Source organism: Nerophis ophidion, linkage group LG03, assembly GCF_033978795.1.
Source record: "Nerophis ophidion isolate RoL-2023_Sa linkage group LG03, RoL_Noph_v1.0, whole genome shotgun sequence".
Lineage (NCBI taxonomy): Eukaryota > Metazoa > Chordata > Actinopteri > Syngnathiformes > Syngnathidae > Nerophis > Nerophis ophidion.
Genome location: NC_084613.1, coordinates 51,526,272 through 51,552,949, shown reverse-complemented (window position 1 = coordinate 51,552,949; position 26,678 = coordinate 51,526,272). Strand labels below are relative to the sequence as shown.

Sequence of the window (26,678 nt, the reverse complement as noted above, 5' to 3'; positions counted from 1 at the left end):
TAGTGTAGCAGACGGCTATTCAACTACAAAATGAAGAAGGCCGCAGTTTCAAGAGCCCAAGGGCTCAGGGGCAGGACATCGAAATGTGGATGTTTAATAAATTAATTATTCTGCCCTCGCTACTTGTTTACAGCGTGTGGAGCTACTTAACAGTATGAAGGAAAAAAAGCATGAAGAAACAGAAGCTCCAGTTTTTGTTGAGGATTAATAGTTCTTCTTTTGAATAATTTTCCTTCCTTACTTTTATTTCTTTACACTTCTTCTTTCACGTTTGTATGACTGAAAATATAAACCTAAAATAAACATAACAAAAGTATAATATCCATTGTGTATTTTACATGAATAAAATAGAAGGTTTAATGACAGTATATTCACAAAATAAACTACAAATGTACATTGCATTGAGGACACGTTCGCTCGTTTGTCGTTATCAAATTTGCGGGACACAAAGAATCTTTGGCCACCTCGCGGTTCGATTACGATTCAGCGGCTACAATTCGATCAGAAATTGATTAATTATAAATTTTTGATTACTATATTGTTTGTGTATTGTTGATATAGTGTATATTACTTTATATTCTAAATTTGTAACATTTAAATATTATTTTTTAAATAGGTTTACAGGGCTCTTTCTTTTGCTCCTCCTATGAAGTATTGCGACATTTCCAGGTTTTTGGATTTAGTGCACACAGCATATACATATTTGTACACACACACACATTATATATATATATATATATATATATATATATATATATATACACAAACCCTGTTTCCATATGAGTTGGAAAATTGTGCTAGATGTAAATATAAATGGGATACAATTATTTTCTTATCATTTTCAACCCATATTCAGTTGAATATGCTACAAAGACAACATAATTAATGTTCAAACTGATAAACTTTTTTTTTTTTTGGCAAATAATCAACTTTAGAATTTGATGCCAGCAACACGTGACAAAAAAGTTGGGAAAGGTGGCAATAAATACTGATAAAGTTGAGGAATGCTCATCAAACACTTATTTGGAACATCCCTTGTCCAAATACAAAGACATATCTTGTCTTTGTAGTGCATTCAATTTAATATGGGTTGAAAAGGATTTGCATTATTGTGTTGGCCCTGCGAGTAGGTGGCGACTTGTCCAGGGTGTACCCCGTCTTCCGCCCGATTGTAGCTGAGATAGGCACCACCGCGACCCCAAAGAGAATAAGCGGTAGAAATGGATGGATGGATGGATGTATTCCCTTTATATTTACATCAAACAAAATTTCCCAACTCATATAGAAACGGGATTTGTATATATATATATATAATCCGAGTCAATGTACCAGTGAACGCCAAGCGCTCTTTCAAGTTTAAGATTCATCAAACGCTAGATCAAAAATGTGTATATATGTATACTAAGGGTGTAACGGTACACAAACATTTCGGTTTGGTACGTACCTCGGTATAGAGTTCACGGTTCGGTTAATTTTCGGTAAAGTAAGAAAACAACAAAATGTAAATGTTTTGGTTATTTATCTACCAAATTTTTAAACAATGGCATAACATACATATACACACAGGGTCCATTGCCAGGGTTAATGTGGTCAACACATATAAAATAAAAACTAAATAAGATAAGTCTCAGAATGGTTTCTTAACAAAACCTTTCTACATATAAAGTGCTTTTTTTGATTGATTGATTGAGACTTTTATTAGTAGTTTGCACAGTACAGTACATATTCCAGTCAATTAACCACTAAATGCAAACACCCCAATAAGTTTTTCAACTTGTTTAAGTCAGTGTCCACGTTCATCAACACCCCCCACCCCCCTAGTTTTTAATGCAATATGGACTTAAATCTGCTGCTATAAAAACATTTGTTATTGCATTAGCACTGCCTGACTCACCGATGAGAGGCTTCTTGAATGCGGTGACGCTTCAAATGTGTTAGCATGTGTTATGAGTAGCGTATGTATGTGTGTGTGTGTGTGTGTGGCCCTTTAATATGTGACAGCATGTGAGGTGAGTGTGTGGGCGAGCGAGGTGAGGGAGCGGTAGGTGAGTGTGGGAGTGGCTAGTGTTTTGTTGGATTGGATGTGTGCAAGACCTAAATAAAGCCACGATTTGCAATTAATTGCTGGACTCTTCATTTACCCCGGAGTCCGGAGCTGTGGAGACCCACTGCCGGGTAGAGTGAAGGGTGTTGCCCCCGTGAATAAATCAGCCCTGGAAGAGTGTCTCCTCGACTACAGTTTGGGAGCCGGAAGTAGGAAAGATGCAACACTTTTGACGTGTTGTCAGAAGCAGCTGCTGAACGATCTCGGCAAACCTCCGTCCTCCATTGTTGTATCGCAGAGCCAAAGTGTTCTCAAACGGAAGATCTTAACGAGACGGTAGGGTCTTCCAGCTCTGGCTTTTATATGTTGTCCTAGCCCGGTCGCTGCTAGCATATGTACTCGTTCGGTACACCTCAGAACCGAACCGAAACCCCCATACTGAAACGGTTCAATACAAATACACGTTACACCTCTAATGTATACAGACTGTACATGTATGTATGTATGTGTATATATACTGTATATATATATATATATATATATATATGTATATATATATACACACACATATATATATATATATATATATATATATATTAGGGGTATGCTACGGGTATTCGAATACGCTGTGCGAGTCAAAATCGGTTCTCATTTTAAAAAAAATCAATTTTTATTTATTTATTTTTAATATTTTTTTAAGCAATCCATCAAACCACTACACATCAATACCATAACAATGCAATCCAATTCCAAAACCAAACCTGACCCAGGAACACTTAGAACTGCAATAAACAGAGCAATTGAGAGGAGACACAAACACGACAGAACAAACCAAAAGTAGTGAAACAAAAATGAATATTATCAACAACAGTATCAATATTAGTTATAATTTCAGCATAGCAGTGATTAAAAATCCCTCATTTACATTATCATTAGACATTTATAAAAAAAAAAAGAATAGTGTCACAGTGGCTTACACTTGGATCGCATCTCACAAGCCTGACAACATACTGTCTCCAATGTTTTCACAAAGATAAAATAAGTCATATTTTTGGTTCGTTTAATAGTTAAAACAATTTTATATTATTGCAATCAGTTGATAAAACATTGTCCTTTATAATTATAAAATCTTTTTTTTTTTTTTAAATCTACTACTCTGCTAGCATGTCAGCAGGCTGGGGTTGATCCTGCTGAAATCCTATGTATTGAATGAATACAGAATTGTTTTGAATCGAAAAAATATCGTTTTTAAATCGAGAATCGCGTTGAATCGAAAAAATCAATATATTATCGGATCACGACCCCAAGAATCGATATTGAATCGAATCGTGGGATACCCAAAGAATTGCAGCCCTAATATATAATATATATATATATATATATATATATATATATATATATATATATATATATATATATATATATATATCTCCATCCATCCATTTTCTACCCCTTGTCCCGTTCGGGGTTGCTGAAGCCTATCTCAGCTGCACATGGGCGGAAGGCGGCGTACACCCTGGACAAGTCCCAACTCATCACAGGGCCACCATAGATAGACAGACAACATTCACACACTAGGGTCAATTTAGTGTTGCCAACATATCCCCAGGTGCATGTCTTTGGCTGCAGGAGGAAGCCAGACTACCCGGAGGGAACCCACGCAGTCATGGGGAGAACATGCAAACTCCACATAGAAAGATCCCCAGCCCGGGATTGAACTCAAGACTACTCAGGACCATCGTATTGTGTGGCACATGCACCAACCCCTTTTCCACCGTGCTGCACTATATATATAAATATATATATATATATATATATATATATATATATATATATATATATATATATAATATAAAGACTAGATACATGCTGCCTGCTAAGTGAAACAATAAATAAAAGTCCTTTCTTGGTAATTAGGCATCCTTTATTTAATTTGCGTGCCTTTTTAAAGCACAAAGTTTTCAGACACTTTGGCCCCAGCTGCCCTCAACTTGTGGCGCATTAACGTGTCATAGTATGTCATTTATGTCTATTGTTGACAGACTTGTTGCCGTACTATGTGGATATCATTGTCTCTCCTAATTTATAATGTACTTGCTAATTTCCCCTGTTTAGCTGGTTACTCTCTGTAGTAACGCATTTCCAATTAGCCCTCTATTGGAGTGTACAAAGCATGTATTCTTTTTGTATTTCACTACTACACATTCAACTAGCTTAGCGCCGCGGCTAGCATAGTTTTTTGTCTCCTCCTCCTTCATCCGTGTTTGTACGCAGTAGTCCAGCAAACACATACCGTTAAAAGAATGTTAGCTAATGGTTCTCCCATGGTTAGTTCCACTAAACCAACAAGAATGTTTACAGAAAATTAGCATTAATGCCACTTTTTAGTACCGTCAGGGTTACTTTAACATGCGTAAAAAAAATCGATGTTTGGACATTTGTCCATTGATTCATGAATCGCCCATGTTCTAATCATGATGCATTGGGGAATCAATAATTTTGCTCACCTCCCGTCATCTACATGCATTATCACGATGTTACGATAGTATTAAAAGCTTTTTTGTCGCTCAAATCTTTGTAATTTATCTAATATTTTGCGCGACCCTAAATATGACACTTGCTCCGTATTAAAGTAATTATTGAGATTTTAACGCCATAAAGTGTGGTATATAGACACTTTTTCAGCATGTACCACTGTCATTGTCTTTATGTTTCTCATATGCAGTAGGACCTTCTGTAATCTTGGTGGAGTTTCTGGCCTGAGCTCTAAAAAAAGGCATACAATGTGACTCTTAACAGGTCTTATTGTTTGCTGACTTTTCTAGTAGCCTTTCTACTGCTTGTAGACGGAAAGGTCACATACGTAAATTCCTATGGCCGTTTTCATTTACTCACAAGTCGCAGGCCCTCTTATTTTTGAACTGCTCTAAGCTTTAATCGTGAAGTGTAATTGTATTTCCTTACAGCTGGTTCGTTCTGGGGCTCAGCCCAAACTTCCTTAATGTGGTGTTCAAGAATGCCAAGGAATGAGAAACATGTCATCAACCTAACTGGATTTGGCTTGTGTGAAGCCGTGACTGATTCTCCTATGATTCAGTTGAGGTGACTTGCGTTCAGGGATGACTTGAGTTCAGGAAAACTGTTTCTCAAAAACAAGAATGCTGTCATAAATGGACTTTGATGCTGTAAAAACTTTTTATGAGCTTTCAAATATTTGATTCAAGTGAATAAAATGTCAGTTTAATTCCATGAGCCTGATGCAAGCAAGGCATCAATCTGAACTTTTGTGTTCATTTATGTATCATCCTTCAACATGTAATACTCTTGTTGTTGATGGCTGTGATATCCTGTACTTTTATATGCACACAGTCTGAGTAACGAAGTGATGTGGCTTTTTATAAAATGTTTTGGTGACTCGAGGGCACACCCAGTGGGTTGTGTCTCATAACTTCATTCTGTGAATTTTATAAGCTCTTACTTATCTGCAGCTTAGTCTTGTGTTCTTGGAAAAAAAGTCAAGTTCCTTTATGACTTGAATTTCAAATAGAGTTAGGGCTACCAAAATGCCAAATCCTGCCAGGTACTGGGGAATATAATTTGCGTGTGTGTGGCGGGGTCGGTCGGAGTTTGACTGTCTCACAGCTGACGGGCCTTTTTAGAGAATCAGGGCACGGGGCCATGCAACTGCAGCTGCCCTCTCTCTGTACGTCCTTTGATTGGAACAAAGATGGTGTTTACTTCCACTGACATAGACACATAAAAGATCACTGAGGGAAAAATTGGATGTAAGTGAGTTAATTCATGTTACTATACTGCAGTTTAAACATTATGATTGGTTGCCTTCTGATTCGAACACTGGGATCGGTCAAAAAAATATTGCATCTTAATCTAGATAGTTGACACACACACACACACACACACACACACACACACACACACACACACACACACACACACACACACACACACACACACACACACACACACACACACACCCAGCCAGCCAGCCAGCCAGCCAGCTCTTGTTTAACCAGCCTTACAGAGTTAGCTGAATCAACTGTAGCTCTGTTTAGATTGTTTGTCTTGCAAAGTTATCTGTCCCACCTGTTCCCCCTCTGCATTCTACTTACACACGCACACACACAAAACCAAACACACGTGCACACACACATTATTACACACCCTGGTTAAACTGCCAAATACTGCCAAATTATGCACACATCATTCTAGTGCCACAGCTAATCATTTTTTATCATAATTTTTGTGTTTCTAGGTCTGGATGACAGCTTACAGCAGTATGTGAGCAACTTTGAGCGGGAGAAAATCAGTGGAGAACAGTTACTGAAGATTACGCATCAGGACCTGGAAGAGCTTGGTGTGGCAAGAATTGGACACCAGGAACTGGTGCTAGAGGCTGTCGATCTGCTCTGTGCTCTGGTTCGTAAAATTAAAAAACAGAAACATTATAAATAATAGTGCTTTCAATTAGTAAAACCCAAGCCCCTTGGTCATCTTGGCTGCCCCCTCCACACCACCCCTCTCGCTTCATCTGTGTTTACGTACAACTCAGGCTATAGTTTCTAAAGGAGGCAGTGGTGCAGATAAGCTCATCATTTCACAGCCCAGCGAGTATGGAAGCTCCACAACCCATAATGTAACCTGCAGACTTTGTGGAAGAGCAGGCAGTTTAGGGGTATGGATGAGTAAAAGCAAAATGATAAATGTCATGTAGCAACAAGCTTAATCTTCAATAATTAGTCTACTTTTTATTTTAAAAGTGCATACATTTTATTTAAAAGTGCATCCATACAAGGAGTTTGCATCAACCCCAGTGTTCTTTATCCATTTATTAAATATTTGTCAGTGAGTAATTTTTCTCATGCGTTCAATCAATAATTAAATATGGGATGAATATATTCATTTTGACATTTTAAATTATCATGGTGTGTTATGGAAACTTGGAAAAAAAAAATAACTAAACTGATCAAATTAAAATAGTCATTGTAGCTGAGATAGGCGCCGGCGCCCCCCGTGCCCCCAAAAGGGAATAAGCGGTAGACGATGGATGGATGGATCTCTCGCGCCACCGCTCTTCAAATGTTGCGGCTTCACTATATCGCAAATTTTTGTTTAATAGCAATTTTATTTCATACTTCTTTTTTTTGTATCGCACATAGCTATCTGCTCACAGCAAATGTCTGACCAAAGTGGAAATAATTAAAAATAAAAACTTAGTCCTAACTTAGAGGAAGGATCTGACAAAGTATTTCTATGTCGAGGCAATGCAGTGGCCGGGCGAAGGCCATAACAATGACATTATTAGGATCCTCTGGGCTACCATTAAGTACAGTACTATAATCTACAAAACAACACACTCAAGGCTAGTATATTGAATTAAATGAGTTTGAAGGCGGTTATATGGGTGTTATTTCATGTTTAGGGAACACTAACAATGTTAAAAATATATTTAGAAGGTTGAGTTTTTTTTAGCTCAAAATAGAAATATTTTTGGTTAATTTCTAATAATTCTAATTGGCGGAAATCTGTTTATTGCAGTCATATCCTGTCCCAATTAAGAAGGACCAGGGAAATCTCTTGTCTGTTGCTTAACAGGCAAAAAAGACACTTCCAACATTTTGTTTGTTCCCTCTTCATACACTCCTAATATACATCCTCACTCCTTGTGTGTAATTCATGAGCGCTTGCGGTATGAGCGAGCATCAAAGCATTACTGCAAACTGTCCAACTGCGAGGGAACCAGCTTTTCTACCAGATGGAATTGATTTGGAGTTTTATCACTTCCTGCCCTATAAAAGACTCACATTGTGGTCCTTGTGTTCTGATCAGTGTAAGCATTTCGTTTTTCGTACTGTCTTAAAAGTTCTTTACAATAAAATGGACTTGGTTTGGCTTTTTTGTCCTCTCTCTAATGCTTAACAATGTGTTGTCAAAATCCAAATTAAATTTAAATAGTTTAAAATATTTACAAAGCTTAAGGAATGTGACGAAATGTGATGTCCCACCACCTATGCGCACTTTTCCTCTTGGCTCATACGGAATGATGTCATGTTTCATGTGGAGATAAAACCCACTCCTTTCTCAGTTGGATCCTCAAGTATGCCATACCAAATAATAAATATAGAGGGCCATTTTTAAACATTTCGTTCAATGTTTATTAAATATTGTAGGAATCATCCTGACTGAGAATACGGATACATGTATTTCATAATGAGATGTCTGTGCCTGCTTTAAGTATCACCATTATCTTTTCATAGGTTCTACTGCCTGCATGGGGAGGCCTTATTTAAGAACTATTTACGTAGTTTTTTCTATGATAGATGAGCTGACACGGGCTACATTCCATATGTTAATGTGCCTGGTGTGGTCCATCATCCAGTGTAGTAATCTGGCCCATAGTATTTCGGGGTAGATGTAAAAAAAAAAGTGATGTCCTTTATGAGGGAGGGGTTCATGAAAGAAAATAATTTGGAAACCACTGCACCGCAATAGTAACATTTAATAAAACATAAAGGAATGTAGCTGAGATAGGCGCCAGCACCCCCCGCGACCTCGAAAGGGAATAAGCGGTAGAAAATGGATGGATGGATGGATGGATAAAGGAATGCTGAATACATGTAGAATTTATTTTAATTCATATGTTGAGAGAGTAAATGGAGTACGGGAGTTGCGGGGAATCCAACAGTTATGTTTATTCTGTAGAAAATCTTTTTTTCAAGGAGTAGTGGATGCCCCAGCTGTATTATGTTCTCAGAGGAGGCTTACTGCGCCTACCCCTGATCTATAGTCTTCTGCACTCCCTTGGAAGTTGAGACATTTTAGTCCTCGACTTCCTGAAAATTCTGAACTCACACTCAAGCAGTGAAGCAGTTTCGTTTACATTCAGGGTTTTCTCTTAAGAATGGGTTCCTCATCTTCCACAGACCTCATGGGAGGAAACAAGGCCCTGATTCATTTAGCTTAAATAGAGGCACAGTCGTTGCCACTAACACCTTGCTCTCTGTCTCTAATATTTAATGGTAGCATATTTTGTTCATTTTTAATTTCTGATTTAAAGCTGCTGAATACGTTTGGACTGTGGACCAACCTAAATCAAGATGACTAATGGGCTAATGTTCTGCCCCATAGCTGCTCCACAGGCAACATAGGTGCTCCTCCCCAGAAGCACACTGCTGTCAAGGGACGAACAATGAACTTTCTGTTCAAGTTTTCCGGACTTCTGTGACCCATGATGTCTTTAACAGAATCTGTGAACAAATCTAACCCCCCTTTTTTTTTTTTTTTCCAGTAACGCAATAATGACATGTGGTATTCACACATTAAAACTGGGGTTTTCAGATAGCAGGTCGGGAGGAGAGATGTTCTATTGATCCATCTATTAATTAATAGAAAAAACACACTGTCTAGCTTTAATGTGACTTTTAGGGAAAATTGTTGACATAAAAAAAGATTTTTTTTAATGACCGTCATTCTTTCATCTTATGTATGCACATAATATTGAAATTGCACTTTTCCCAGGGGAGCTTACTTATGTTAAAAAGAAAAAAAACAAGAAAAAAAAACAGTGGTACCAGATGAAAATGAATCAGGTAATAGATACGTTGAAGAACCAAACAAAGAGACAAAGTATAATAAATTGAGTTACAATGTATTCAAAAATTACACATACACACATTTTAAAAAGGTAATAATTGGAGGAGTGATGTTGGATTTGTTTTTAGCAAACACTGTGTTAGCATTAACATTCAAACTGTAGGTGCTAACATGTCCTCTCATGTGTTTGAAGAAAACAAGTCAAATACATAAGATGGCGTGAGCTGCCAAAAAAGGCTTTTACTGTGTTTCTGCTTGTTTGCTGCTCCTAAATATGCAGAATGATTTCTGGTAATGTAACATCACATTTTGAAATGCAAGCTCGCTTTGCCAGTGCAAACATTTGACAATGATGTCTGTCTTTTTCAGTTTTAAATTATCTTAAAACTCTGATCTTCTCTGAGCTGTTTGTTGTCTTTCCACTTTGCTTTAGTTTTTCTGAGCCACCTTCCTCTATCGACACGCCACAAGTACCATCCCCCTTCCCACACAGACAGACCACATCACCGGCAGAGCAAGCTGGAGCAATACAATGTCCGTGTATTTTACTCATTAAACAAATCATCACAGCAACAAAATACAAATGGATGCTTTTTTTAAAAATCGAATTAATCAATATAATCGATGAATCGTTGCAGCCCTTGAGTTTTTAATTATTTTTGTGTACAATCTACTATTCATGTTAGAACAATACACAAGACTGCAGCTATGTGGTAACAGTGGTCAATATAATCAACAGTTCTGCTGCATGTTCTACCTAGTAAAAGTAGTAAATACACAGGATTACCTGTACAGAGCTAACACAGGCAAAGAGATGAAGTTTGTGACAAGAATGAAAAGAAAAAAGGAGTTGTCAGCAGAAAACAAAACAATTGACGATAACAAAAATGAAAAGACCCGGAAGTACGACAAAGCATACATAGCTTTTTGGATTCACCATAAAATATAGTAGGAAATGAGGAAAGGCAGATGTGTTTGTTTTATGCCTTCTACTACACTTTGTATCATCCTATCTTTTTGAGGTGCCTTTTTCTACTGTTGCTGCAATAAAAACATTACAGATCTAATCTTAATAATGAGGACGATACAACAGGAGACAAAACACAGAAGCTAGTATAAGAATTAAGAGAAAAAATACCACTAGTTTGACAAAAACAGACTGTCCTTAAACATCGGTAAACTAAAATATACTGATTTGGCAACAGTAGAAAAGAAAGTAAAACACAAATACAAATAGACGGAATAGGCATTTATAAAGTAAATTAAATACAATTTTTTTACGTGTAATAATTGATGATGAAATTAACTGGAAATCTCATATGAAAATATATAAAAAATAATGACTAAGTCAAATTAATGACTTACTGTAAGTAAGCGTTTGAAAAAAAGAGTTAAAAGCACATGCTGACATGCTCAACTCATCATGCTTAATTTATTACAGCATTTGGGAAGCCTGTAGTTGATTTTTATTATGTAAATGTTATATTTGTATCAACATGTGATAGCAAGGACCATGCTATTCAAAACTGAGCTGCTATAATACTAATGATTAATGCAACTATAGATGAAAAAATAGTACAATAGCAATAGGAGAGACTACACATCTCTGAACACAATGGAGTTCATGTAGGCTTTATGATGCAGTTACATTATTATATCCACTATCAGAGACAGAAACTCTTCATTTAACATAATGTTCTTTTTTGCTGCTTCAACACAGAAAAATGTAAAGTGAAATAACTTAGTTGTTAAATGTAGGTCAATATTGTTTGTCTTTCCCTCAAACAGACAGGGCTTTACTGTCCGCAACACACATACACGCATGCATGCACACACAGCAAAATGACATAACGTTATGCTAAAAGCTAATTGCCTTCACCTCAAGGACTGCGAGCGAGCTGAGCTGCCGCTTATATTTCTAGAACTTCAACGGGCTCATAGTGATGTTACTAGTAGTTGACTGGGAGGTGTTTATTATAATTTGGGGAGAGTCCGCTGCATTATGCTCACCTGCTACACACCTTTCTGCTAACCTGCACCGTCTCTCCTCTCTGCCTGCCTCTGCCGTGAGCACTGACTCCATTTATTCTGAATACTCACTGTTGATGGGCTGTTTCCGTTACCGTAGCGACGTACTGACAGAGGCAGAGGCAGTACGAAGCGTATCAGCTTGTTAAGACTTTTTAGTTTAGCACCAAATGATATTATAAATACATTTAATAAAGTCAAATAAAAATAAGGCAACAAGAGAAGTATTCTACACTTCTCTTTTGTAAAGTAAATCTTAACAGCTGATATGGGCATCTACATCAACTATATGATTTGGCTGAGAAGCTAGACAGGACAATTTTTTTTTTTTTTTAAACTTTAGTTTAGGCGGTGGCTCTTTGTTATTAAGGCGGCTGCCTTAACAACAAAGCGCTGCAGGAAACCCTAGCTGATTTCAGTGCTACTGTGTTATGCTTAAAGAAGTGCATAACTTACTGAATTGTTTGCACATCATTTTCCGTGTATTGAAAATCACAGACAGCAGTCTTTTTTCAAATGTTACAGCATGAGTTAATAAACTTAACCTACAAATTGTTTTAAGTTGTTTGTGATATGATCTCAGCTCATTTAATTAATCTACTTTGATAATAAGTTTACTATATAAAGAATGTAACCCACATAGTGCGTTGCACAGGTAAATACATAAATACTATCAAGTTCTCAATAGTAATTGATTTTAGGGGGTAGCGGTAATTTTTGTCACCAAGGGGGCCATAACTGAAACTAACAGAAGCACTGCATTATAACATGAACACAAATCTGACAAAATTATAATCCCCAGCAGTCTTCGTATTGCATGTTATTATCAGCAAAGCGCAGCTCTCTTTTAAACTGGAATAGGACTGTGCATGAAATATTAAAGCTTATGTATGCAAAACACATAGTGTGTTTATAGTCAAGTCTGCCCATAGCCTGTGGAGAGGGCAGGAAGTGTTGTGTTGTGATAGCCAGCCTTCACTTATCAGGAAACCTGTGCTCAACTCTTTTTAGATACCACATTTTTGTCTATTCAATGGTCTGTTTGTTTGCCTCTGATGACAATTTAGGTGCTGCAACTAATTATGATTAACCCATAGTGTTCACTAAAATCTCTTCAAATCAACATGAGAGTGGGATGCAATTGGTGTATGATTACAATTAATCTCCTCAAAATATATAAAGTACATACTTTGATCAAATAAGTGCTAAAATATATAGCAACACTGATCCATTGAAGTGCTTCTAGCTACTGTATGTCATGACTAAATGGTTTGTGTGTTTTTCAGGAGAGGGCGGTGGAATAAAAGCAAAACAGACACACTAACCACTCACAGATCTCCATTATTGCCTCGTTTCTGTTTGCAAGCATGTTTAGCTTCTGGCACGTCTCTCTGAACAGCAGCATTTCTGTTAGCGTTGCAACACCCTGTAAGAGGATATTTTCTTTTGTAACAGTGAGACTACATTTATGCTGCTGACTTTTAGGCAATTTTATATTATAAGCCCATTTTTTCAATCCAAATACTGTAAAGAGGATTTTTTTTCTTACCAGGCCACTGTACTTAATGACCCATGAAGACGGAGCTTGGCTACTTGGTTTATGCAAAGCAACAATAAATTACAGGAATTCAATGGCAGGAAACAACCCCAGGCAAAAGAATGCAAACTTCTCTCTCTGTGATAGGAATCAGATGATGACACGTGAAAACCCTAGCTAAACACTCTACAAAACCCATGAGACTAGAAGCCAAAAGTTATGCTTAAGTATTTCAATGAGTCAAACAACTTAGTAGAGCTTTTCTTTAGACCTTTATTCTGTACTGTACATTTTTTCAATTCCATAGTTTAATTTTGTATATATTTACTTTTTTCAGAATTACGGAGTGGAGACAGACAACTTAAAGAACCTGGTTGTGAGGATGAGAGCTGCCACCAACAGTCTCCACATGGCCACGTCTGACCGCAGGAAGAGCCCAGTGTATGATAGTAGCGCCTTACGCAAGCCACCGAATGACTTTCTCACATGTGTGGTTGAGTTGATCGGCGCTGCTAAGAGCCTCCTGGCTTGGCTTGACAGGTAACAACACTTGTATGCCATGTTAATGACCAGAAAAATGTCACACATCAAAGAACGACACATGCCCTTTTTTCCACCATTATATATTAATGTAAACACTAAAGTTAAAGCCTCTATTCAATTTATCACAGTTTTCTACTGTCACCAGTTTCATGGCGGACAAAAGCACAAAAAATGCCTAGCTCACGAATAGGTATATGTATTGTTTATATTTGAATTAATACTAGTACCAAATCGATACTTTGAAAACGATGCCCAAACAGGACATATAACACAATTTTGAACATGCAAATTGTTGTGAAAAAACAGACCAATGCCTTTTTATTTTTATGGAAAACATTTTGTGACATTCAAGTTAAACAGAGGAGTTGTATTTAAATACTTTGGTAGTATAAATGATAACTAAGTAATACATTCAGTATCTACTATGATATGAAAAGGGGTAGAAATAAAAATAAGCTCTGCTTCTTCCTACTTCTTTTCGGACATGTTGTAATGAAACAACTGGAAATATGGGATGCATTACATTGTAAATGTATTGTATGCATGTTCAAAATAAACTAAAACTGAACATAAAAAAAATAATGAATAAAATCTACCAAAAATTCTTATAATTATTGCAGCAATACAGAACATGGAGAGTGCAAAAAATACTCAAATTGTAATGTTTGAGGGGTGTTCCTGAATACAGCCTCATTTGCCATCACCATCATTGGTGCAAAATGAGGAAGTGTTGTTGTTGCTAATGGCTAGGCAAGTGCTGCGTTGCTAACAATGTTATAAGAGCTGCTGTAGTCATGTTAAGGTTGGCAATAACTTAAAAAAACAATGTCAGGCTCCTTTTTCTTCTGTTTGGATGCTACATTACTTACAAGAATGTTACTTGCAAAATTTCACAGTCGAGCACTTGTTGCAGGTGCTGAATTCACTTAGCACCTGAATAGGGCACCGATAACTTCTTTTTTTGATCCAGTTACTACCTTATAAATCAGCACTAGTGCCATTATTGAACCAAGATTCGGTGCTAACCACTAATGCTCATAAAACATAACAACTAAAACAATAATAGCTTTGGCTGTAAGCAACTTCTTTTAGTTAGTTTGTATTTATTACATAAGATGGCAGTAGCAGTATTTGAAGTATCATGAGTAGGGATGGGATGGAAGCTGTTCCTAAAATGGCACCAGTGCCAACATACACTGCAAAAGGAAGTACTGTAGCTATAGTTGCCTCATTTTGGTGGTAAACAAATGCATTGATACATTTCTGCAGGTAACTTACAGTCCGACTCTTTTTTAATTACATTGTCGCTCTTAACACACCAACAGAAGTCATCAGATCCACCCCCGTGCCCACATTTTGCCGCTGCCAGCACTTGTCACAACGACACAAAACTTTCTCATCACGCACTAATTACGGTTAAGGTGTAGGACTTGATTCAGAAACCTTGAAAGTCTGAATGTCAACAATGCAACATAAGTGTGACTGAGGGTGTTGTAAGATGCCCGTGATGTAAAGAAAGGATGGCAGTTGACAGGTACTTTTTATCTGAACACAGCCTTGTCTGCCGTCAAAACAGTAGCTGCCAGGATCCAACAGACCAACAGCACACTTCTGGCCTTCACAATAGAAAGAGCTGCGCGCCAAATGTTGTTTGACAAAATAACGGTCTCAGTTAACATGTTATTTTGCACATTCGCTGGGATCTGTAATTATTTTTGTTTTCTGTGAGAATTATGACAATATGTTGTGGGTTGTGTTTTGTTACATTTATTTGCATTATTTAATTATTTGAATTACAATTCAGTTCTACTTGTATGTCACAAAAATGTTCATAAGAAGAACCTGCTTTAAATAATTGTCCCATTCTCTTTGGTTTAGATGAATACATGTGGTTTGTGTTTATATTAATATTCACAGGCTGATGGACATTTTCAAATTTTTTATTTATTTAATTCATTCCTCCAAAATATTTCCACATTTCCAGCATGTTTAAAAGGGTGGGAACACATTGGGCGTGCAAGGTTTAGAAAACATAAAAAGTATCAGGAATGTCACAGTAACCTGAAGAAAACACCCATGATAAGCAGGCACTATGCAAAAGCTAAGCCATATACAAGACATTAAAATACAAAACAATATAAAATCGTTTTTGTTTTATAACGCAAAAATGTAATTGTGCAAGTTGTGAATAGTAATGCAGGTAATAGCCAGCATTGTGCAAGGACACGACATATTAATTACATACAAACATTTGCCGTTTTCTATACAGTTTTTGTTAGTAATCCGTTCCAAAAGGTGCGACAAATACATTAACTGAACAATTTTTCCTTTCAGAAATAATGCAAATCCAAATATTAAGTTTCTTAAGATTTATGATAGTTTTACATGCAAATAACAATGTGAATTACATAAAAATTATGAATTTAATTGATAAACATTTACCATCACATTTATTGTTCTTGGTGGCAAAGATGGTGTTGGAGGACAGAGTCAAGCAGATGCCAGCAAGTACCTTGCTATGAGTATTTTCTGGAATTCAATAGTGTTTCTCTCCTTCTTTATCAAAATTTTGACATATGCAGTTTTTGGCCCCATGGTGGCTTATATTTCAGTCATACTCAATTAAAAAAAAAAAGCACAGAGACTCAATCACAAACGTGCAAGATTGTTGGTTTGGGCACAAGATTTCTCGGAATAATATGCGAGCAAACAGACTAGCTTGTAGTGTGCTATATTTGGCAATATTGCTGACAGTATTCGAAAACCCAGGAAATATTTAGACGAAAAATTTGTTGTCAAATAGTGGGATGTACGATAATTGAGATACCACTTATGATTTATAACATTCTTTGCCTTTTTACTTTTTTGAGACGTGAAGTACATTAAATAGCTACTTTGTAACACTCTTTTTTTGTTTTTACTTTACAGGACGCCGCTCACAGGAATCAGTGACTTCACAGCCACCAAGAACAAAATCATTCAGCTTTGCCTGGAGCTCACCACCACAGTTCAACAGGTTTGCACACTAGTTAGTCCAGCAGCACATGTGTAGATACAGACAGACCTACACACAATAAGTTTGTTTTGTTTTTTTCACGGCGCACATACCAGCCTCAGGGCACAGACATGTAGGATCAAGTGAAAGAGTGAAGCGTTATGGGAAAAGCGGTCTGGCAGCCATGACAGAAGCCTAAAGCCCATCAGTCTGAACAAATAATTGCAAATGCTGATGTTTTTCTTTTGGGATCTTTCCTCCGCTAATAGGGAGACCTCCTTTGTCAGATCATTTAAAGGTAAACTTTCAAACTGAGGAGGCTTCCAGCATTGCACATGTTGTCATACAGTACTTCGCTATGTGACATGTGTATGAAGGGTTGCAGAGTTAGCACAATAGTCTCTTACTGGCAAAATGTGAAAGCAGATAATCAGCAGGAATTACATATTGCATATTTCCTCAAATAATTGCTTGTGTATTGCATCATTATATTGGAAGTCTATTTCTGCCAGTGTAACGTAACCAGCTATAGTTGGCTTTCTGTGCTTCCCCAACATAATATGCAGGTCTGAAATCTGGTTCAATAATTGTGAAGTTGTTTTTGTTTTGGTTTTTTTTAACACTAAAATCTTTTGTCTTAAGAGGCTTACTTTCAAGGGAGGCTTATTGCTATTATTCAAAATGAATTCCTTTCCTAGAGTGTACATTTCCTCGCCAGTGTCAGGGATTCCTGGACCTTTGGTGATTTACCATGGTTGCCTCGTCATGGTCATCTGTACAAGAAGTGGGGGTGTGAAATTCCCACACTGCCATGTGGATCGAAGATTATGGCGTAGTGTAAACTCTTGTTAGAGTGGAGTAGTTTTTTAACAACCAAAAAACACATGGATTTTCGTTGTTGTTAGGCCTAAAAGAAAAACAGCTACAACTGCAAATAAACTCTTCCATTTGCAGTTTCTGCACCCTCATTTGGCCACAGTTTGTATATTCTGTAATAAATGCGTCACAGCTTAATTAAAGAGTTGCGCTAGTACCTAGTTGATGAACTTCGGCCAAGAATTAAAGCTTTTTAGATCAGAAAATTTATGTATTCTGCCTCAATGAAGCCTGTGTTTACACACACACTGACCCATGTGAGCGGAGGTTGTACTCTTTCAAATAACCTTCTATCTGCTCATGTATTTAGGAAAATTGCTGGGGTTTTTTTCCAATCAACTCTTGGACATGATTTGTTACATGTAGCGGTAGATGTTCATCTTGATTTGATATCAATATATTTTCCCAGACTGTCACACCAAACCATGTCACATCATTGCTCAAGCATACAAATCTGCTCTGGTGGCAGATCAAAGGCCCGAACGGCTGAACACGCATAGTCATCTGATCTACTCTGACTTAGGGGTCAAGTCCAAAGCCGGGAGGGATCACTACTCTCAGGGAATTGTCCTTTTGCATTTATTAACAATTAGTTATGATCCAGTATCTGCCTTCAGGGGACACAAAGGTTAAGAAAGAGTTAACAGATTAGGGAATTTATGAAGGCAACTTGTCCCGATTCAAACTTTTTCACTTCCAATACGATACTGATATTGGTGCCTTAGGTGTTGGCCAATACAAATATTAATACAATATAAGCAGGAATCACAGTTCATTATTTTTATTATTTTTAAACACTAGTGTGGAATCGTAGAAAAGGTCTAATTAAGTGAAATTAGTTAAACAGAACAATGGTAGGTATGAAAAAACATAACCTTATCGCATAAATGTAATGTAAAAATAGTAAAGTGCCATATATATAGAGACCATTTACACATTTGCATTACTCTGTAGTGCAGAAAGTTAGAAAAGGTTTGATCAAAAGAAATGACTAAGAACAAAGTGTACGTATGAAAACACTAAACCTTTGACGGATTCATGCTTTTGTAGTGTAGTGTTAATTTGAGTCGTCACAATAATTGATTAACTTAAGTGCATGATGCAGTAAGTTGAATGATCCAGAGACGCTTGTTACTGGATATTTTCTAATACTTTTCTTCTGCCTTTGAGACTTTGTATCGGGTAATTTCCAATTATATTTATTTGATACTTGTTTATAATGACAATTGTAGTGCTTTAAATTGCAATAATGTTTAATTAAGGACATTTATTACATACAGTATGTCTTGCTTGTTTGCTTTTGTGGGCTTAGCTGTTGTGTAGCTGCTAGCTCCTTGTAGCTTAGAGCCTACCATGGTTACCTTTTGTAAATGACTTGAATAAAATACAAGAAAATATCAACCATGTGTGCTCATTGGAAGACATTTAGACACCACTGAATGTCCAGCTTTGCACAAGTAAACACGCTGCAGGACTGCTAATATAAGAGCTTTTTTTTTGGAGATTTTAGATGCAAGCATGTATCATCCGATTCACGTTTTTTTATGCTGATATTGATTGATATCAATAGCAGACCTGGAAACACCTAATATTGTTGTTCAAAGTTGCAGCTTAACTGGAATTGTCTCAAGCAGGGTCTGTCATGTCACCATCATGATACTGTTTTGTTTTTGTTTCAGGGCTTGTAAACACTTAAATGTATTGTTAGTACTTCCCGTGTAGCGTAGTCAAGTTTCAGAAATTTGCAATATAAAGTGTTTTTGATAATGCTGTCAAATGGTTATTATTTTAAATATAACTTTATTTCAACTTAAGAATTTAGATTATTCATGAATAATCGCAAGTTATCACTCACTTGGAAAATTTAATTGAATAAAAAAAAGACCCCAATGTTTGAATATGAATGCAATTCTATTGTCAGAATGTCATCCAGGAATATTTTCTTAACTTGTTACTTGAATGCACTATGTTTATTTGCTCAAACTTGATCTATCAAAAGTCAGGGTGTATTTTGGAGTGAAATTTGCCAGCGAGCACACCAATTGGGGTCTCCTCGCTCATCTTTGCAGTGACTTATGCGTTGACCTGATCACTGACCATACAACACACCACCTTTCAGGTAACCATCTGTGGTTATGGTAAAGGAGCATCCATCCATCTATCCATTTTCTACCGCTTATCCCTTTCAGGGTAGCAGGGGGTGCTGGGGCCTGTCTCAGCTGCAATCGGGCGGAAGGCGGTGTACACCCTGGACAAGTCACCGCCTCATCACAGGGCCAACATAGATAGACAGACAACATTCACACTCACATGCATATACGATCAAAATAAATTGTGTGGTAATCTACATACATAGATGACTAATTAGACATTTTTTGTTATTAATCACATTTTGTTAACACATTATTTTTGATAGCCCTAGTTTTATGTTTTTTAATTAATTCTGAAACCAAATTCTTACTATAGCTAACTTTAGAGGGATTATTTTAAGGAAACATAATTTGGAACCCATGTGTATAAGGTGCAACCTATAATCCCTACACTGATTTTATATTTAGTGATGGAACTATGGCAAAGTTTCTTGTACAATACTTACTTAAGGTGCATTTAAACAGACATTGAAATCATTTTACCATGTGGAAATATTATCCAGTGTATTATCTGGAGCACAGAAGTCAACCTATTATCAGTCAAGGAAAATAAACCAAATAACTTCTATGAAAGTCCATTTGGTTGCTGATGTCCCCCTCCGGCACTGTGGAATGTGCAAATTATAGAAATTTGGAAAAGACTTTGCTCAACCCCCATTGTCAATCTGCACAATGGATTTACAAGAAGCAACCGGGTTGGCTTTGTGTAGCACACATGCCTATGCATGTCGCTAACACTGTTCCAGTATTCTGTTTCTTGCACTGATTTAGGCTTGTGCCAGCATAATGTATTCTAGCATTGACAAATTAATTTCACCTTTTGATGTATGCTCTTGTTTGTTGTTGCCAACCTCTTAGAACCACTTTTGAAAACAAAAAGGGGGGTCTTGGTTTGCCACAGTTGTAAAGACAGGCTGTTTCCTCCGCTGTGTGCAGTCCAGCTGCAGTCTGAACATTGTTTGACTACCGTTACCTCCAAGTGTCTCCCAGTAGATTTTAGCAGAACTGATCTATAAAATATCCACTGTCACACTATTTTGACTTAACAGACCCCTACCAAAAGGTCACTAAATGTTTAAAGCTGCTGTATGTCATCAGTCCAAAACAAAAACAATTTTCCCACCCCAAAAATGTAAGACCACCACCACCATATGTTGCCAATGCAAAGCACAACAAAGTAAATATTTTTCACAATTAGGAGTTGAACTGCATAAAAATGATCGGAAATAATTGTTCGGACTGAATAAGATGATTGACGTTTGTGGCTGTCTGGTTTGCTTGTACATGTCCGTAGTGCGTCCAGCTCGGGCTGAAACGATTAATTGATTAAATTGAGTGCTTATAAGAAAATAGCCTTTATTTATATTATGTTGCTTTGATTAATCGGTAAATGAGTGTAACTAATGAACATTTATGAAATCCGGTTGAGGTGGAAATTTTGTGTCGTTTCAGAATTCAGAGTCAATTCTCAATTCAACACGATTTTCGTAATATATTATTTGGGATATAAATTATATTATAACATTCTCAAGATAGGTTACAGGTTATATCATCTCCTCTTGGCTGCTGATGTACGACTTACAGTATGTACACTCAATGTTGGCCTAAAAAATATATTTTTTTAAATGTATTTTTAAAATTTTATTTAAAAGAAATCCTAGAACGTTAATCTAATATAAAAAAGAGAGCAACTTCAACCCAATCCCAGTTTAACAATACTTAGGATATACATTTACAAAGCAATTGAGAAAACGTACAAAATATGACATTTATTAAATACATTACTAAAAAAAGGAAAACCAAAAATTAATAAGATCAACACAATGTCAATGATAAAACGTTCAATACAAGTTGTTTGATGCTTTTAATCCACAAACTGATTCTTAATTAATAAAATGCAAAAAGTTTTGTTTTTTAAATCAGTTAAAAATTATGAAAATTGCATCCAAATTGAAAATTGCACTTTGGATGCAAATAGTTTTTTTTAGCACTCCTAAAATCCGGACTGCATGTAGTGCCCAGATCTTTGAATACACATACATAGTTTCCGCATGGTGGCTGCACTAGAGCGCTCATGAGAGCGATTGTGTGAGTGCACTGATCTGTGTGGCAGAAAACCCTGGCAATTACTTTTATTTATGTATATATATATATATATATATATATATATATATATTCACATATAAATACACACGTTAAAAGTGCAATTTCAATGTTGATGTGCTTTAAAAAGAACCAAGACTTTGCGAGCAAAAAAATTAAGTCTACTATTTTCTCTAAAACACACATTGAGGCTACATAGTGTGTTTAATCCAATTACTCGGTTTATCAAACAAGCTAATAGATTGATTACTTTATTACTAAAATAATCGTTAGCTGCAGCTCGTATGAGGACACACACAAAAGCCGTCGCTTCCACTTTGCCATTTACTATGCTTTGCCGACTTGCGTATTATTTATGGTGTTGTTTTACAGTACGTGCAATGAGCAGAAAGACAGTGGGCTCCAAAGTTTGAGCCCTCTAGGCAGCCACCTACAGTATCAGTGACATACAGCAGCTATAACAGAGACCACTGTTAATATTACTTTCTCAGCATGATTCACTATGTTTGACCACTTTACTCCCATGTCACCCGCACATTGTTCCTACATGCGTCACAGTAATAGGTACCTCAACTTCTCTGTGATTTCTGTTGTAACAGCTACCCCTGAATTTAGACGGTGGATTAGTTTAGTTACAATAGCTGTTTATTTGTGGAAGTTCTCGATTTTTCTTCGTTCTATACTTTATTTTGTTTTATTGAACATTTTGTTGTCTTTCTAAATACTAATCTAGCATCTGCTTACAACTTTGTAGCCTAATTTGTCTTTTCTTATGTTTGACAGGACTGTGGTGTTTACGAAATGGAAGAAAAGATCCTAGAAGTTGTAAGTATAGTACTTGCTGTATAACCTCTTCTACCTTTAATAGAGTTTCCAAACATTTTTACTGCAGCAACTGTGTTTTTGCTCAAACATTGCATTAGATTAGATAGATAGTACTTTATTTATTCCGTCAGGAGAGTTCCTTCAGGAAAATTACATGTCATGATCTGAGCAGTGAGGTTTTTACTGTATAGGCAGCATTAATAGTGAGGGGGTGCCTCTTTTGCATTCTGGCTATCAATCATTGCTTCCTGTTGCCGACACTCTCCAGGCATGAGGTGTGAACACTGGTCTTCTTTTTAGCCCTCTGTCTCTCTTTTGTGTGTGTCCTAAATACAGCTGTTTTTTAAATATTGTTCATAAGCTAATCAGCTTTTTGGTAATCTGCAGTGTTTTTCACCATAAAAAAATCTGATTTTTGTTTTATCAATGCAAGCTTGTATGGCTGCTTGTTTGTGCGATCAAATAACCACCTCTGAGTTCTATATAAAACCCATCTAAAGTGGGAAGTGTTGGGTACAAAAAATATGTGCAAAATATGTGCGCATCTAATGATAACATTCAATGGCCTTGTTTCAATGTTTTAAGTAGTCTCTGCAGTCCTCCTCCATTAGTTTTTCTGACTTTGACTGTGTATGCCACAGTTTAAGTTTGTTTAGTCTGAGGAATGAAAACCATGCAAAGTCCGTCTGTGGGCCAACTGAGCTTATTCTTGTCAGAAATCTGAGGTTGTCATTTCAATAATCCATCAATGTATATTATTTTTCTAGTCAAAGATTTTGAACAGCATCTGTGATCAGACTGTGAGAACCACCTCTGACCCCCTTTTGAGCCAGTCTGCCTGCCTGGAGGAAGTCCAGCTGATCAATATTAAACCGGGTGAAGGTCTGGTAAGAAAGGATTCATCTTTTTGCAGCCTGCCTGCTCACAGATTTTGCAATTATCTCTTAGTATTGTACTGAAAACATAATTGCTTTGTGTTTCCGCCCAGGGAATGTATATCAAGTCAACCTATGATGGGTTACACGTCATTACTGGAACCACAGAACATGTAGGTATAACACAACAACTATCAAGCTCTTGTTAAAAACTCTTGTTTTTCTCCCTTCTCTTTATCTCCTTCTCACATGTCCTCCTCCAGTAGTAATGGCTTTTTCTGCACTGATGAAGTTAAACGTTTGATAGAAAGTCAAACACAAATACAAATAGAGTAGATATATGGGGCAGTGACTACAGAAGTACACTTTATTATTTAACCATGGTACAAAAGAAGTAAGATTAGAAAACATTCAAACCCTTTTATTATTGAATCAAAAATATTAAGATTTGATTATTTGGTACATGTGGAAACAGCTAAAATTATGTACAAAGCAAAGTGTAACCTTCTATGCAAGTATTTACATTTCTTATCAAAGAGAAATGTAACCTTAATTTAAAACATTTGTATGCATGTACAACATATAAGACCTTAAGTATATCAGTATATGGAATTACATTATTAAATGGATTAAGCCAGTCCTTTTCAAAAGCTGTAGCTGGATAGATAGTACTTTATCGATTCCTTCAGGAAAGTTCCTTCAGGAAAATTAGAAAGTACTAGGGAGGGCACCCTGGAAAGACCAGTTTGTCGTTTTATTTCATGTTAATAAAGATACAATGTTATGCAGAGTTGTACTTAAAACAATTTCATAGGCAAATGATACAATCCATCTTAGGGATGTGGAAAAATATTTTCTTCTTCCTCTGGCATTGTAACTAAAAATAATTGAGAAGCACTGTATTAATCTAGAAAGTCAAACAAACTACTAGTATGATTCTCTTTAAGAATCTGTTCAAACTCAGTGTTTACAAAGTACAAAGAATAAGAATCCTGAAAAACATATTGAACCTTATTGATGAATAAACACATCTTATTCACCTCATTAAGTAATCGACAACTTTATTCGTGAAAACATTATATATTTAATTATTTATTGTTTGTGAACAAAGTACAAAGAATAAGAATCCTGAAAAACATATTGATGAATAAACACATATTATTCACCTCATTAAGTAATCAACAACTTTATTCATGAGAACCTATTATATATTAAATTATTTATTGTTTGTGAACAAACAAATGCGATAGGAATTTCTGCGAAATGTAACCGAGGTAGGATTAAATATGGTCTGCTTTTTCCTACTCTTTCTCGGACATGTTGTATAAGAAACTGGAAATATAAGTGTAACTGGATGCATGTTTGAAATTAACTAATACCATCGTAAGCATCATCATCATAACTCATGCTGATTGGTTGTCTGCTTATCCACAAACCTGTTTTCCACGATGAGGCACGCAGGTTGTGACTAATGCACCAGTATCACTGTCATGGATAGCTCATTATCCCTCCGGTCTTAATTGTGAATCTGACTCATCAACTACAATCCTGTTTGATGAGCATGTGATATCCCCATGATCCTTTTGTGATGTTTTACAAAACAAATATCCGTAGATTCCGCAAAGGGCAGAATAAATAAAGTCTGCGTTATGGGACAATACTTGCTACATTTTGACCCATTGTGTGTGTGTTGTTCAGTCCCCTGCAGACCTAACCCGGAAGATCCATGCTGGTGATGAAGTGATCCAAGTTAATCAACAGACAGTGGTGAGAATTTTATTTAATGGACTTTTATGTGGTGGTATGGTTGGCATAGCGCACATCATTTCTTAATCCGACGGTGTGTTTGTGCGTGTTCATATTCTGTAAACCAGGTTGGCTGGCAACTAAAAAACCTGGTCATCAAACTGAGGGAGGATCCCAAAGGTGTGTTACTCCTCCTGAAGAAGCGGCCCACAGGAACAACAGGTTTTACCCCGGCCCCGCTTAAGAACATGCGCTGGAAGCCTCCTGTACCTCAGGTACATGCATATGCACTTCCTCCTTCGCGTGTCTGTTCATTGTCTATCAATTATAAGCCGGTCCAAAACAGACATGCCCAGACACGAGTCACTGAGCTTCTCTGAAGAGTTCAATGCTCCAGTTTTTCTCTGATAAAAGACATTAGGAGGAAATGTCCCATGTTTTAATCTGGGAGATAAAGTGATCGTATCTGGGTAATTAGGAACAAATAGCCAGGAAGTTGCCATCCAAAAAAAAGACAGCCTAACTGATGAAAGGACAAATATAGGAACAATTGCAAATGTTAAAGTGCTTTGCCTTTATGAACAGACACAATGTTGTTGTTTTTTCTGAACAACAAAGCGAGTCACAGAATGTAATTCAAGCATGTAATAAAGATACATCATATAATTCATGCAGAAAAGAAAAAAATATAGTTTACAGAATCCTTACGGTACGATATGTACCTCGGTATTAAGGCCGCAGTTCGGTTTATTTTCGGTACCATAAGGTAACAAAATGCATAACATAAAACTGCTTAGCTTTTGTGTTCTATAATTTTTTTGAGTAAGCCTGAAAATGCAATTTCAAGCTGCTGGCAGGTTAATAAAAATAATTTATGTAAAATTTATAATATATTTTAATTGCAATACTCGGCTGGGCTTGTGGAGGTTCATTGCAACATCGAATGTACACTTCCTGTCCCCTTTTGAAATTACGGCTGCAAAGAATCATTGATTAAATGGATAATTTTTTAATTAAATAAATATTGATTTGTATTTTGTTGGTTAGATGATTTGTTGAACGAGAACAATATGTGTACATAGTTTTGGCCAGACTGCTCCATGAAAACAGTGCACCTATCTGAGATGTAGCTGTGTGCGTGTGGCAGCAACAACGGAATGCCAATAAAAAGAGAAAGAGAGATTGCTCAAAGAAAAACAAGGTGGATAGAGAGAACGAGAGAATCTGCACAGTGTTTCCCCCCAATATAGGTGTTATTTAAAGTGGTGTCTCTCCAGGGGAAAGGGGGCGGACCGAAGGGGCTGGGTGGCGATATATGAAGTGAAGTAAAAAAAACACACATAAC

General features: G+C 36.6%; 1 protein-coding gene across 1 annotated transcript in view; it reads left to right on the top strand.

Annotated features, from left to right (window-relative positions):
* LOC133549777 (connector enhancer of kinase suppressor of ras 3-like) overlaps positions 1-26,678 on the top strand; it is a 123,112-nt gene that overhangs the window by 49,755 nt on the left and 46,679 nt on the right. The window contains exons 2-9 of the mRNA XM_061895551.1: positions 6,318-6,481; positions 13,558-13,760; positions 16,692-16,779; positions 22,671-22,712; positions 23,480-23,599; positions 23,701-23,760; positions 25,286-25,354; positions 25,462-25,608. Of these exons, the coding sequence (XP_061751535.1) occupies positions 6,318-6,481; positions 13,558-13,760; positions 16,692-16,779; positions 22,671-22,712; positions 23,480-23,599; positions 23,701-23,760; positions 25,286-25,354; positions 25,462-25,608 (893 nt within the window). The remainder of the gene's footprint in view (positions 1-6,317; positions 6,482-13,557; positions 13,761-16,691; positions 16,780-22,670; positions 22,713-23,479; positions 23,600-23,700; positions 23,761-25,285; positions 25,355-25,461; positions 25,609-26,678) is intronic.